This window comes from Trichomycterus rosablanca, chromosome 1 (genome assembly GCF_030014385.1).
Source record: "Trichomycterus rosablanca isolate fTriRos1 chromosome 1, fTriRos1.hap1, whole genome shotgun sequence".
In the NCBI taxonomy this organism is placed as follows: domain Eukaryota; kingdom Metazoa; phylum Chordata; class Actinopteri; order Siluriformes; family Trichomycteridae; genus Trichomycterus; species Trichomycterus rosablanca.
The window spans coordinates 63,569,115-63,583,584 of NC_085988.1; the positions used below are offsets into that span (position 1 = coordinate 63,569,115).

The 14,470-nt window shown below is 41.2% G+C and overlaps 1 protein-coding gene across 4 annotated transcripts in view; it reads left to right on the forward strand.

Annotated features, from left to right (window-relative positions):
• Positions 1-612: 612 nt before the first annotated feature.
• Positions 613-14,470, forward strand: part of sbf1 (SET binding factor 1) — a 126,799-nt gene continuing 112,941 nt past the window's right edge. For all 4 annotated transcript variants that reach the window (XM_062994732.1, XM_062994745.1, XM_062994733.1 and 1 more), the window contains exon 1: positions 613-866. In XM_062994732.1, coding sequence (XP_062850802.1) covers positions 812-866 — 55 coding nt within the window. In that variant the 5' untranslated portion in view covers positions 613-811. The remainder of the gene's footprint in view (positions 867-14,470) is intronic.

The window sequence follows — 14,470 nt, forward strand, 5'->3', positions numbered from 1 at the left end:
TCTGTTCTTCAGTGGTCAGGACCCCCACAGGACCACCACAGGACCACCACAGAGCAGGTATTATTTGGGTGGTGGGTCATTCTCAGCACTGCAGTGACAATGACATGGTGGTGGTGTGTTAGTGTGTGTCTAACTCATACCAGCACAACATACACTAAAACACCACCACCATGTCAGTGTCACTGCAGTACTGAGAATGATCCACCACCTAAATAATACCTGCTCTGTGGTAGTCTTGTGGGGGTCCTGAGCATCGAAGAACCGCATGAAAGGGCAGATAAAGCATGCAGAGAAACAAAAGTGCTTCTATATGGTAAGTGGAGCTGATAAAATGGACTGAGTGTAGAAACAAGGAGGTGGTTTTAATGTTATGGCTGATCAGTGTATGTCCTTTAAGCAATTGAACGTAAAATTGTGACGTAATATTTAAACATGCCACGTATTTTTTTTACATTTTCCTCTAATATGCTAAATACAGCAAATAAACAGCAAACGTGCACAAAAAGATGTTTGTGACTTATTTTAATTCGAAAAAGCCTAAACTTTTTAATATTATCGTATATTATTTTTAATTGTTTATATGGTTCTTCAATGAGCAGTCCTGTCAAACGGCCTCTAGGGGGTTTAGTACGCATGCGCAGGCTGTTCGCCTGTCAGGGCACGGCTCAGCGACAGTATGGCGGCGAGCTGGTGCTGGAAGGATGCTGCTGTCTGTCAGGCTGCTGTTTCTTCTGCTCTCAGAATGTGAACGGACTAGCAGCCTCGCACGGAACGTCCACAGCGATAACGGACTGTAGCCGCGAGCTCCAGGATGGCCAGGCTTGCGGATTATTTCGTCGTGGTCGGTTACGATCTCGATAAGAGAGGTGAGGCAGGAGGCTGTTTTCCCCTTTCCTCCCTGTATGCTATGCTGGGTTAGCGTCTAGCCTGGGCTGCGTCCTAAATTTCCTTGTACGGATTTTAGAAGTGCACCACGTAGGATGTGTTATGATGGTCTAGGTGTTCTTTGTAGCTCACTTCGTGTACCGTAGGGCGCGGTTTAGGATTAAGCCGCTGTGTTAGCAGCACAGCCGCGGGAGGCGGAGTGAGCTAGAAGGCTGGAGGCGGGGACGGGCAGAGCGGCCCGGGACAGAGCCGCGGCCACGGCCAGCTGATTCATGTTCGGCTTGCCTTAACAACTTTCGCCCGCGGATATTCCAGGCCTTTTAGCTTTAAATACATTTTGAGGAGACACGACTCGCATTAAAGGTTGAATTGTGGGTTTTTTGATAGGGAAAGATTTGAAATGACAAGGACTAGAGGTTTGAGACAGCGGAAATGTGCTATGTGGTTAATATGGGTGGATCACTCTCACTTATGCCGCTATTCACCATAACGACTGTTTAAATACATACTGGTCATTCCATCTGAACATTGACCCAAAGTAACAGTGATCCTTACCTAATGTATTCACATGAATCCAGCTTACTGCTTCCTCCTTTATCTGGCTTGATCAGGTTATGTAGTGCAAAGCAATTCAACAGTGTGCTCAGATTTGTTTTGTTTATACACATGCTTGACTGGATTAGACATTTCAGCATCCCATCATGTTATATAGAGATGAACAATCTGTCTAAAAGAATAATAATAATAATAATCTGTTGCTTGTTATTGCAACCAGAATTATTATTAATGTGCAAGTCAGTCAATTTTTGCTTGCATTGTGCTCAATAAACCTAAAGTAGTATTTCTTTTAAATCCTACATTTCAAGCCACAGTGACTCCATCCACAGGGCCAGATGTCTGTTTCATTAGTAGACTTAAACGCTCAGCGGAGGCTCTTCTCTACAGCTAAAGTCCCGATTTCTTCCATTCCGGCCTGTAAAATTGGAAGTAAAAGCCAATATCCACTGGCTGACTCAATTACTGGGTCACTCTTACCAGTATCAGGAACCCATAAAGCTTTAACAATGCTCCTTAGTAGATTTAACACTTTATTAAGACCCAAAGGCAGATGTGTAACTTCAGACATTGCACTTTTCTCTAAAACTAGCCATTATGATACACTTTATGGTTGAAAGTATGTGAATACATAACCATAAGCTTGATGGGCATTCTATTCCAAAATCATGGGCATTTAAATAGAGTTGGCCTCCTCTTTGTAGCTGTAACCACATTTGGTCTTTTGGATGTTGGACAAGAAGGCCTTGGTTGTCAGTAACTTTCCACCTAATCTAGAAGGTTTTGGCCAATGGAGTTGCCACAAATTGGCTGTGTCGGGGGGTGGGGAAGGATAGCCGAGGCCCAGTGATGGATTGGCGTCCTGTTCAGGGTGTGTTACTGCATTGCGTCCAGTGATTCCAAGGAAACGCACATGACTAGACTTAACCAGATGAATGACGTAACTATCAATTTTGTACACCTCTTAGGAATGAGCTCAACAATTAGGAGGAGTTTTAACCTACTTTTGGGCATATAGTATACACACTGTCTGTATATAGACATGTTTCTAGCGGTTAGGATTTTACTCTTTTGTTTATTTTGTGGTTTGAACTGTACTGAAACACTGGTGCTTATCTTAAATCAGCTTGGCAAAACTGCTTTGAATAATTGACAGGAGAGAGAGAGAGAGAGATTTCATTCATACAGCACTTGGAAAGAACCCATACAGAGTTTAGAGTTAGAGGCACAAGTAGTCTGGCTTTCTTCAGTTTTTAAAAATCCAATGTGGAGCAGAACACCAGCAACCTTTTTTTTATTTTATTATAAAGACGTGAAGAGAAGTTTGTTTTAAGTACACTCTAATGGCCTGCACAGAGCCCTGACCTCAGCCTCTCAGCTTTGGCATGAACCTGAACATCAGTTGAGGCTTACTTGACCAACAAATGGTCAAAAAAATAATCTTTTAATTAAGTGGGCACAAATTCCCAAAGACATACTTCATATATATATATATATGGGAATATATAAGTATATATATATATATATATATAAGGGAATATATGGGAATATATAAGTATTCCCAAAGACATACTTCATATATATATATATATATATACAGTACAGGCCAAAAGTTTGGACACACCAGCCAAAAGTTTGGAAACACCTTCTCTTCAATGTTTTTTCTTGATTATTTTTATTTTCTACATTGTAGATTAATACTGAAGACATCCAAACTATGAAGAATTATGTAGTGAACCAAAAAGTGTTAAACAAACCAGAATATGTTTTATATTTTACCAACTCTACCTCTGCACAACCCAACTGATGGTCTCAAACACATTAAAAAAGCAACAAATTCCAAAAATTCACTCTAGACAAGGCACAAACATTCATTGAAAACCATTCCAGGTGGAAACCTAATAAAGCTGGTTGAGAAAATTTCAAAGAGTGTGCAAATCTGTCATTAAAGCAAAAGATGGCTACTTTGAAGAATCTAAAATATAAAACATATTCTGGTTTGTTTAACACTTTTTTGTTTACTACATAATTCCATATGTGTTCCTTCATAGTTTGGACGTCTTTAGTATTAATCTACAATGTAGAAAATTTAAAAAAAATTAAGAAAAACCACAGGAATGAGAAGGTGTGTCCAAACTTTTGGCCTGTACTGTATATATATATATATATATATACAGTGAGTGCTGTATATATATATGTATATATATATATATATATATATATATATATATATATATATATATACAGTGTATCACAAAAGTGAGTACACCCCTCACATTTCTGCAGATATTTAAGTATATCTTTTCATGGGACAACACTGACAAAATGACACTTTGACACAATGAAAAGTAGTCTGTGTGCAGCTTATATAACAGTGTAAATTTATTCTTCCCTCAAAATAACTCAATATACAGCCATTAATGTCTAAACCACCGGCAACAAAAGTGAGTACACCCCGAAGAGACTACACCCCTAAATGTCCAAATTGAGCACTGCTTGTCATTTTCCCTCCAAAATGTCATGTGATTTGTTAGTGTTACTAGGTCTCAGGTGTGCATAGGGAGCAGGTGTGTTCAATTTAGTAGTACAGCTCTCACACTCTCTCATACTGGTCACTGAAAGTTCCAACATGGCACCTCATGGCAAAGAACTCTCTGAGGATCTTAAAAGACGAATTGTTGCGCTACATGAAGATGGCCAAGGCTACAAGAAGATTGCCAACACCCTGAAACTGAGCTGCAGCACAGTGGCCAAGATCATCCAGCGTTTTAAAAGAGCAGGGTCCACTCAGAACAGACCTCGCGTTGGTCGTCCAAAGAAGCTGAGTGCACGTGCTCAGCGTCACATCCAACTGCTGTCTTTGAAAGATAGGCGCAGGAGTGCCGTCAGCATTGCTGCAGAGATTGAAAAGGTGGGGGGTCAGCCTGTCAGTGCTCAGACCATACGCCGCACACTACATCAAATTGGTCTGCATGGCTTTCACCCCAGAAGGAAGCCTCTTCTGAAGTCTCTACACAAGAAAGCCTGCAAACAGTTTGCTGAAGACATGTCAACAAAGGACATGGATTACTGGAACCATGTCCTATGGTCTGATGAGACCAAGATTAATTTGTTTGGTTCAGACGGTCTCAAGCATGTGTGGCGGCAATCAGGTGAGGAGTACAAAGATAAGTGTGTCATGCCTACAGTCAAGCATGGTGGTGGGAATGCCATGGTCTGGGGCTGCATGAGTGCAGCAGGTGTTGGGGAGTTACATTTCATTGAGGGACACATGAACTCCAATATGTACTGTGAAATACTGAAGCAGAGCATGATCCCCTCCCTCCGGAAACTGGGTCGCAGGGCAGTGTTCCAGCATGATAATGACCCCAAACACACCTCTAAGACGACCACTGCTTTATTGAAGAGGCTGAGGGTAAAGGTGATGGACTGGCCAAGCATGTCTCCAGACCTAAACCCAATAGAACATCTTTGGGGCATCCTCAAGCGGAAGGTGGAGGAGCGCAAAGTCTCGAATATCCGCCAGCTCCGTGATGTCGTCATGGAGGAGTGGAAAAGCATTCCAGTGGCAACCTGTGAAGCTCTGGTAAACTCCATGCCCAGGAGAGTTAAGGCAGTTCTGGGAAATAATGGTGGCCACACAAAATATTGACACTTCAGGAACTTTCAATAAGGGGTGTACTCACTTTTGTTGCCGGTGGTTTAGACATTAATGGCTGTATATTGAGTTATTTTGAGGGAAGAATAAATTTACACTGTTATATAAGCTGCACACAGACTACTTTTCATTGTGTCAAAGTTTCATTTTGTCAGTGTTGTCCCATGAAAAGATATACTTCAATATCTGCAGAAATGTGAGGGGTGTACTCACTTTTGTGATACACTGTATATATATATATATTTGCATATATTGTTGTATATTACATAAATATTGTATTTATAGTGTTTGAGGTCATAACCATGACATAAAAATGTTAGATTGGCTCCCAAGTGATCATTGTTTTTCTGGTTTTCAATAACATAAATATATGCGCTCAGGTGGTTGCATCAGTACATTTACATTTTCGGCATTTAGCATACACTTTTATCCAAAGCGACTTACAGTCTAAGCAATAAAGGGTTAAGGGCCTTGCTCCAGGGCTCAACAATGGCAACCTGGCAGTGGTGGGGTTTTAACCAGCGACCTTCTGCTTACTAGTCCAGCACCCTAACCAGTAGGCTACAACTGCCCCATCAGTAAAATTGGCTGACACATTACTGCTTAGATCTGCGTTTAAATCTCAGCGGTGCTATCAGCCAGTCAGACATCTACACAGACATGAATGACTAAGGTGGGAATGGTCAAACAGCCTAGCCATTGGGAGGTGCAGTCCTTCAGTGCTGGTCCCAAGCCTGAATAAAATCAGGAGGGTTGCGTCAGGAAGGACATCTGGCATTAAAATACTGCCAAATTGGGTATGCGGACCAGAATGATTCGAGCCCTAAATACCAGAGCAGCCAAAAGAGAGAGAAATATAATATCACAAATTACAACGTCAATTATAGAATCAAAATAGTTTGTTTGTTTTTCACCAAATGCTTCTTTCTGGTCGAGGTTGTAATGGGTCTGGACGGAAAGGCACTTTGGGCCGCACTTTCACAGCATGAAGAGAACATATATATGATGTACACCCCTATTCAGTATTTCTGCATACCTATGGAATTAGTTTTACACACTCTTGACTCTTGACACTTTTTAGTGTGACAACACAACAACAGAACCAGTTGCATTAAACACTGCATCTTAGGCTCTGGTTTGCTCAACAAGTTCCGTTCAAACTGAAAGTAAACTGACCGACTGACTGGCTGCATAGACCTATGCTAATTGTAAACGGAAACCACAAGAAAAGAAAGCTACATTTAAACTAGCATAAGCTTCTATTGCTCATCCTTGCTATCGTCATCATTGCATCATTGTGGTAGCTCAGTGGTGAAGATACTGGACTAGTAGTCTGTAGGTCGCTGGTTTATGCCCTAACTGTCAGGCTGCCATTATTGATCCCTTGAGCAAGGCTCATAATCCCCTATTGCTTGTGTTGTAAGTCGCTTCGGATAAATGCTATAATGTAAATATGCATAGGTTTCTTTTTAGTACCTACTTAAATGAAATGAAGCTGAAGGATGTGGATTTTTGTTGATTGAGAGATTGAGAGAAGGGTGTGCTGGGCATCAGGGTGTGTTGGTACACGTGTTTCTCTGTATGTTGCACACTTTTTTGGTTTGAAAGCCACCACGTGGATGAATGATCTCAAATGCTTCCGTAAAGTCTTGCGTACTTTTCAAGCCAGTTTCCTGTAGTCAAATGTAAAAGAAAAGCCTTATTTAAATACCATCTTGGTTGTATGTTCTCCGTAATTACAAGCAAAGTGAAATACCAAATCGCTTTCATTACACTTTACATTAACATTTATGTGTAAAACAATGTAAGGCTTCTATTATACAACATTATATGATTATTATTTCACTGCTAAGCAATTGCACTTTCAATAATCAAACCTAGAGTAGAATCACAGCTTCAGGTTATCTGTCTGAATTATTCTATATCTTTCAGACACATGAAAAGAAAAGCTTTTCTACGCTGCCTTATTTGGTTTATGAACCACTGTTACTAGTAACAGGAAACCATACGACAAGGAAAAAGTCTGTAACCTTTAAATATAACCTACGCTTTCAGTCTGACTGCAAATGTGTAACAAATCACATGGCGTAATTACTAGGGATAAAATTAAACCAATTTTTAACAACTGATAACCAACAAGCTTATACCATCCCATCAAAATATTAAATACATCACTGATCATAATATCACTCATGTATTATTTATGAATAAACAACATAATGCAGTAGGGATGTAACGATGCACCACAAGACAGTTAAAAATCGATTCACATGTGTAACGATTTAAATCGGTTTACATTCACTTTAAACAGCAGAGGGCACTGGCGCTATTCACCTCGCCTGGTTGACGTCACTACAGGGTTTGCCAGGTTCGGAATTTTCCAGCCAAAATTACTTATATGAGGATACTTTCTTTATTTGTATTATTCATTTATTTATTTAATGTGGGATTTATTTCATTTCAGTTTTTTTTTACACAAAAAGGGAAATGTGCAGCATTGTTTTGCATAGTTTGTACCTACCTCAGAAATAAAAGGGCATTCATTATTTAGATAAATAAAAGATAATTACAAATACAGTATTTTATTTTATTATTTTTTAAAGAGAAATAATAAAAGGAAACTGTCATCATTTGTCTTCAATTTCATTTTATTTAAAAAATCGGGAAAAAATTGTATCGTGAACCCAGTATCGTGAATCGCATCGCATCGTGGGGAGAGTGTATCGTTACATCCCTATAATCTAGTGAACATGGCAGTAATGTAGAACTATAAGCTCAACATAAACACCATGAGCAAACCCAGTTCAGCTTTCAGAATGTAGATTTAATACAGTAGCCAGTAGAGAACAGTTCATTACAAGCACTAACTAACCATGTTAGTCATAATGAGGAAGAAGAAGATGCCTAAAGCAGTACTTCTGTTAGTAAAAGCCTACCTTTTAAGCCACAATGACTCCACCCACAGGGCCAGATGTCTGTTTCATTAGTAGTCTTAAACATTTTGTGAAGTGTCCTAATTTCTTCCATTCCGACCTGTAAATTTGGAAGTAAAAGCCAATATCCACTGGGTGATTCAATGCTTAGGTCACTTTTACCAGTATCAAGAACCCGTTAAAAAAATCTCTATAGTAGACTTAACACCTTATTAAGACCCAAAGGTAAATGACTATAAGCTTAATGGGCGTTCTAATCTAACACCCATGGGCACGGATATGAAGTTGGCCTCCTCTTTGTAGCTGTAACAGTGTTTGCTCTAGACTTTCCTCAAGATACTGATACTGATTCGTACAAGAAGGCCTTGGTTGCTATTAGTTCATCTTGAAGGTTTTGGTGTGGTTTAGAAGAAGAAGAATGTCTTTATTTGTCATATATACATATACAGATGTACAGTACAATGAAATCCTTTTTCTGCATATCCCAGCTCGTTTGAAAGCTGGGGTCAGAGCGCAGGTCAGCCGTTGTACGGCACCCCTGGAGCAGACAGGGTTAAAGGTCTTGTTTAAGGACCCAACAGTGGCTGCATATTAAAGCTTTTCCTTATATATTATTATATTATAAGATGACAAGCAGAGTTTTACATTTATACTGTAGCATGATGCAAAATATCCCCACCAGATCACACAGATCAGCATGTGCAGAGTTCAACTTGAAGTCCACATTCATACTGACACCAAACTAGTTTCACTGTTTGTGATTTTAATGCGGTAATGTTTCGCTGTTTATGATTTAAATTATGTAAACTCAGAATGCGGCTGTAATTTTTTTTATTGGACTCAAGCGTCAGCTGTTGGAAATAAATTGAAATAACATTTTTAACTGGAAAAATTAGTCAAACAATTAACTTCTGTACTGGTTATGACATTGCTAGTAATTACATTTCACTGTATCATATTACATAAACAGAAAACATTAAATCATTAAATTTAGTCATACATTAGATTTCAGAAGTCTGAGACCACTACAGAACATGACTCTATTTTGCTTTATAATCCGCACTACAATTTGAGGTGAATCATTATAAAATGAGTACAATAATTTTGTAGTAATTATTGATTGATAATAATTGATTCATATTTATAAAAAAAAAATCACATATTCACTGGTTGACTCATGGTATTTCTTTCCATTGAGAAACTCTGTCAACCTCCCTCCCTCACTCAGGCACAGCCAGTTGCACCTGTTGGATGCTTGAGCAGGCCGATAGTACAGCTGGGGTTTGAACTCAAGAGCTCAATTAGCTACACTACCCAAACACCCTGTATGAAACATTGTTCCAGTTGGAAACCATTCAGTGTGGAGGACATGGTACTGTAGACTCTACACCTACTGTTAACATGACTGCCAACAATGCCTTATTGCTACCTGTTTTTAAGGTAGAATGATATACACTGACCACAGCCATCTTATTCCGAAATCATCACGGCACCTTTTAGTAGGTGGGATATATTAGGCAGCAAGTGAACATTTTATCCTCAAAGTTGATGTGTTAGAAGCAGGTAAAATGGGCGAATTTGACAAGGGCCAAATTGTGATGGCTAGACGACTGGGTCAGAGCATCTCCAAAACTGCAGCTCCTGTGGGGTGTTCCCAGTCTGCAGTGGTCAGTATCTATCAAAAGTGGTCCAAGGAAGGAACAGTGGTAAACCAGCGACAGGGTCATGGGCGGCCAAGGCTCATTGATGCACATGGTGAGCGAAGGCTGGATATTTTGCATCCAACAGACGAGCTACTGCAGCTCAAATTGCTGATGAAGTTAATTAATTCTGAAAGGTGTCAGAATACACAGTGCAGCGCAGTTTGTTGCATATGGGGCAGCAAAAGGAGGACCAACACAATATTAGAAAGGTGGTCATAATGTTATGCCTGATCGGTGTAAAGCTGCAACTTTAACAGTTTCAACTATTCTGGGATTTTCTATGGGAATTTGTGGACAGACCACTGGATTTCATACACACAAGACTTTTGTGTTAAAGACAGACCATGCATTTATAGTACTAGGTCATGCTGAAACAGGAAATGCCTTCTTTAAATTCTTGCAGTTTTTTTTTTTATCTGGGCTTAAGATTGGCATTGAGGTTAACTGACCGGTCAATAGCACTGCTGAGATTCTAACTCTGGATCTCTGCCACCTGACCGGCAGCTTGTTAACGATAATACTAATACAAATATGAATGCAAATAAGAGTGAACGTTTATAATAAATGATTTTTTGTTAACTGCAGTCGAGGAGTTAATTCCTGTTTGTCTCTCCCTGCTATTGTTGAGAGTTATTGTTTGTAACCATAACGCCTGTCTGCGGCCTAGATTCCAGCAAAATAACATCCCATTAAGCCTTAAATTATTCACAAACCAGTCATCCAGAGAACGCATGTAACTGGAACCTAACGTGCCCTGCGTTTCTAGAAAGGTTTGCGTCTATATCTTATTCATGAACCATTTAACCAAAAGACATGACCTGAGCCACAAGTCTGAAGGGGGGGAGGGGTTCACGGTGGCTAAATGGGTAGCACTGTCGCCTCACAGCAAGAAGGTCCTGGGTTCGATCCCCAGGTGGGGCGGTCCGGGTCCTTTCTGTGCGGAGTTTGCATGTTCTCCCCGTGTCCGCGTGGGTTTCCTCCGGGTGCTCCGGTTTCTTCCGACAGTCCAAAGACATGCAAGTGAGTTGAATTGGAGATACTAAATTGTCCATGACTGTGTTTGATATAAACTTGTGAACTGATGAATCTTGTGTAATGAATTACTACCGTTCCTGTCATGAATGGAACCAAAGTGTAAAACATGACGTTAAAATCCTAATAATAGGGCAGTTGTAGCCTAGCGGTTAAGATACTGGACTAGTAATCGAAAGGTTTCCAGTTCAAGCCCCACCACTGCCAGGTTGCCACTGTTGGGCCCTTGAGCAAGGCTCTTAACCCTCAATTGCTCAGACTGTATACTGTCACAGTACTGTAAGTCGCTTTGGATAAAAGCGTCTGCTAAATGCTGAAAATGTAAATGTAATAAACAAACAAACAGTCTGAAGGTCTTTTTTTATGTTTCTTGAATGTACAGCACTGGGTGTTTCATAGCTTTTCCTCTGTATAAAAGACAGCTTGCGGCGTCGTATATGGCCCAACTATGAGGCAGGATGTTACATGGCCCTGCCTTCCTGTTTCTAGTCTGCTGCCTCGTCTACAGACAGGCCACATCACATCATCTGCACAGCAGACTCTTGGTGACGTGAATCGTTAGCCAAGGTGCTACGAGGAACCAAAAAAAGCAATCTCTGTTGCACTTCTTGTTGACGTACAGACCCGGAATAGCAGCTGTGGCGTAGGGAAATCACATCCTCTGTAGGAAAAGCAGACCTATCACATGGTCTTGAGAAGCCGCTTGCTGAGCTGCCAGTTTCAGCATTGCTGTCAAGTTCCTTTATAGGTGGTAAAAGTGGTTGGTTCTTTCCTCAGGCACCTTGTTTCCTTTGTGCTGCAGTTCGGGTGCTGCATGTTTAAAAAAATAGGTTGTGTCACGTATCTGAAGAGTGTTTGGCTGTCAGACCAGTTGCAGAAGTGTTGCTATATCTGTTCTGACTGTCTAAGAATGTGTGTCGAGTTGAGATCTTGACAGACGTGTTGTTTCGGCTAAGTAAAGCATGTGTCTGTGTTTAAACAGGCACCTCATAGGCCTGTATTTATCACTACGGTCCAAGATGCTAAACAGCCAAAAGTATGAGAGGGCACCGTAGTTATTAAAGTCAGATGTTTTAGATGTACCAGTTGCTGACAGGTGCTTAAAACCAGTATGCTTTCAATTTAGTGAGAATGTTTTGGCAAAGGCGTGTTCCTGTTTCAGCAAGACTGTGCTCCTGTGCACAAAGCCAGGTTTTTAAAGACGTGGTTTGACAGGTTTGGCATGCAGGAACCACAGTGGCCTCCACAGAGCCCTGACCTTAACACCCAACCTTAGTGAAATGTTGGTTCAGGTAGGCCTTCTCATCCAACATCAAAGTCTGACCTCACAAATATTCTTTTGTCTCGATTTTGGGAGGCATGTTGGCAAGAAGGTCCTGGGTTCGATTCCCAGGTGGAGCGGTCCGGGTCCATTTGGTGTGGAGTTTGCATGATTGCCCATTGTTTTGGAATGATATAGCCATGGTGTCTGCGTACATTTGGTCATTCTTACAATGTCTTAAGATGTGCAACAGTACGGGGTCGTCGTTGTCGCTTTTTTCGTTTCAAAATTCTCCACACATTCTCTATTAAGGACAGATTAGGACTGCAGGCAGGCCAGTCCAGTACCCGTACCTTCTTCATCCACAGCCATGCCTTTGTAATGTGTGCAGTATGTGGTTTTGCATTGTCTTGTTGAAAAATGCATCGACGTCCCTGGAAAATATGACGTCTTGAAGGCAGCATATGTTGCTCTAAGATCTCAATGTACTTTTCTGCATTAATGCTGCCATCACAGAAGTGTAAATGACCTTTGCCAAGGGCACCGACACAGCCCCATACCATGACAGACCCTGGCTTTTGGACTTGCTGATAACAGTCTGGATGGTCCTTTTCGTCTTTGGTCCAGAGCACACGGTGTCCATTTTTTCCAAAAATGAATTGGAATGCTGATTCATCTGACCACAATACACATTTCCACAGTGTGATGGTCCATCCTAGATGCCTCTGAGCCCAGAGAAGTCGACGCCGCTTCTGGACATGATTAGCATAAGGCTTATTTTTTGCACAGTAAAGTTTTAAGTGGCATTTGTGCATGTAACTCTGTATTGTAGTGCTTGACAAAGGTTTGCCAAAGTAATCCCTCACCCATGTGGTTTTATCAGCTATTGTTGAGTGGCGGTTCTTGATGCAGTGCCGTCTGAGGGATGGAAGATCACAGGCGTTCAGCTTAAGCTTGCACCCTTGGCCTTTATGCACTGAAATTCCTCCCGATTCCTTGAATGGTTTAATGATATTATGCACTGTAGAGGGAGAAATATGCAAATCCCTTCCAATCTTTCTTTGAGGTTCATTGTTTTTAAACATTTCAATCATTTTCTCACACATTTGTGGACATACTGGAGATCCTCTGATCATCTTTGCTCATCAAAGACTCAGCCTTTCCTGGATGCTGCTTTTGTACCAAACCATGATTACAATCACCTGTTGACATCACCTGTTTTGTCACCTCATTACCAGCCCTTAATTGCCCTCGTCCCAACTTTTTTTTGGAATGAAATGCAGGAATGCAGATATATTAACAAATGAAATGAAGTTGACCAAACAAAACATGAAATCTTGGGTTCGAACTGTCTGTAATGAAATAAAAGAGAAAGTAAATGTCAGAAACAAGCCGTCAGAAACACGCCTTAAGGATTATGTAACAGTGTCCAGTTTCTAAGTACCCCAACACACTATGAGTAACAAGAATGCACAAACAGGGTGGAGTTCGGAAAGCGTATGTCAAAATTTACCGAGAGCAAATGGGATCTGTGCAGTTTGACAGGAAGTGGAAGAGTGGACTCTGGGGAGGGAGAGAGTGATGCAAGAATCCAGATTGTCCATGAAATGCTCGGGCCTTGTGGGGAGGGACCTGAAAATGCTGCAAGCCTTGTTTGAAAATGCGTGTGAAAAGCCTTTTGGGGTTTCGAGCACTTGCTCCACCCTCTCCTCTCCTCTCTCTCTCTCTCTCTCTCGCTTCCTTCATAATGGCTTGGATAAATACACCGGACAATATACTTCCAGGCTGTCTTTTATTCCCATGTGTCAGTTGGTGCACAATATGGAAAGTGTCTTACAGTACTGTTCTGCGCACCTCAGGTTTAGTGCTAGTACACAACTCTGCATGGTATATTTAGGCAGTTTGACACAATGCATCAGCGAGCCTGTGACTGTCCACATCTACTTGATGGTGCCCATTCATTTCAGCGACAGATTTGGGCACGTCCCCAAATCCAGACTTCCTTTCACGCAACCCCCCCGAACTCGAACTTCCTTTCATAAAGATGAACAGCGGGTGAATGAAGGGGAGGGGTGTATGGCATGATTATGGGGTCCATGCTGTGTTGCCATGGCGCTACACTCTCTGGCCGTCTTTTTAGGGCCCTGTAACGGCTCCCGTCCTGGCCTGCAGCGCACGGCCGAGGCTCACTGCAGCTGCCGGCCGTCTGTTTAATGAATACTTCTTATTCATGTGGCAGCGTCAGGCCTTCAGGGCTCCGAAAGCCGACTGTGCTCACTATACGAACGGGTGCCATTTGTGTGTAGTAACTCGATGAAATTAAACTTTATTTTTTATCTTTGTTCAACACTGAATCTAGTAGCACACATACTTAACTACTTAGAGTGTGTATTGGTTTATCTCAGGCAACTTAGTTTCATTTTTACAAGGTTTTTAAGTGGAA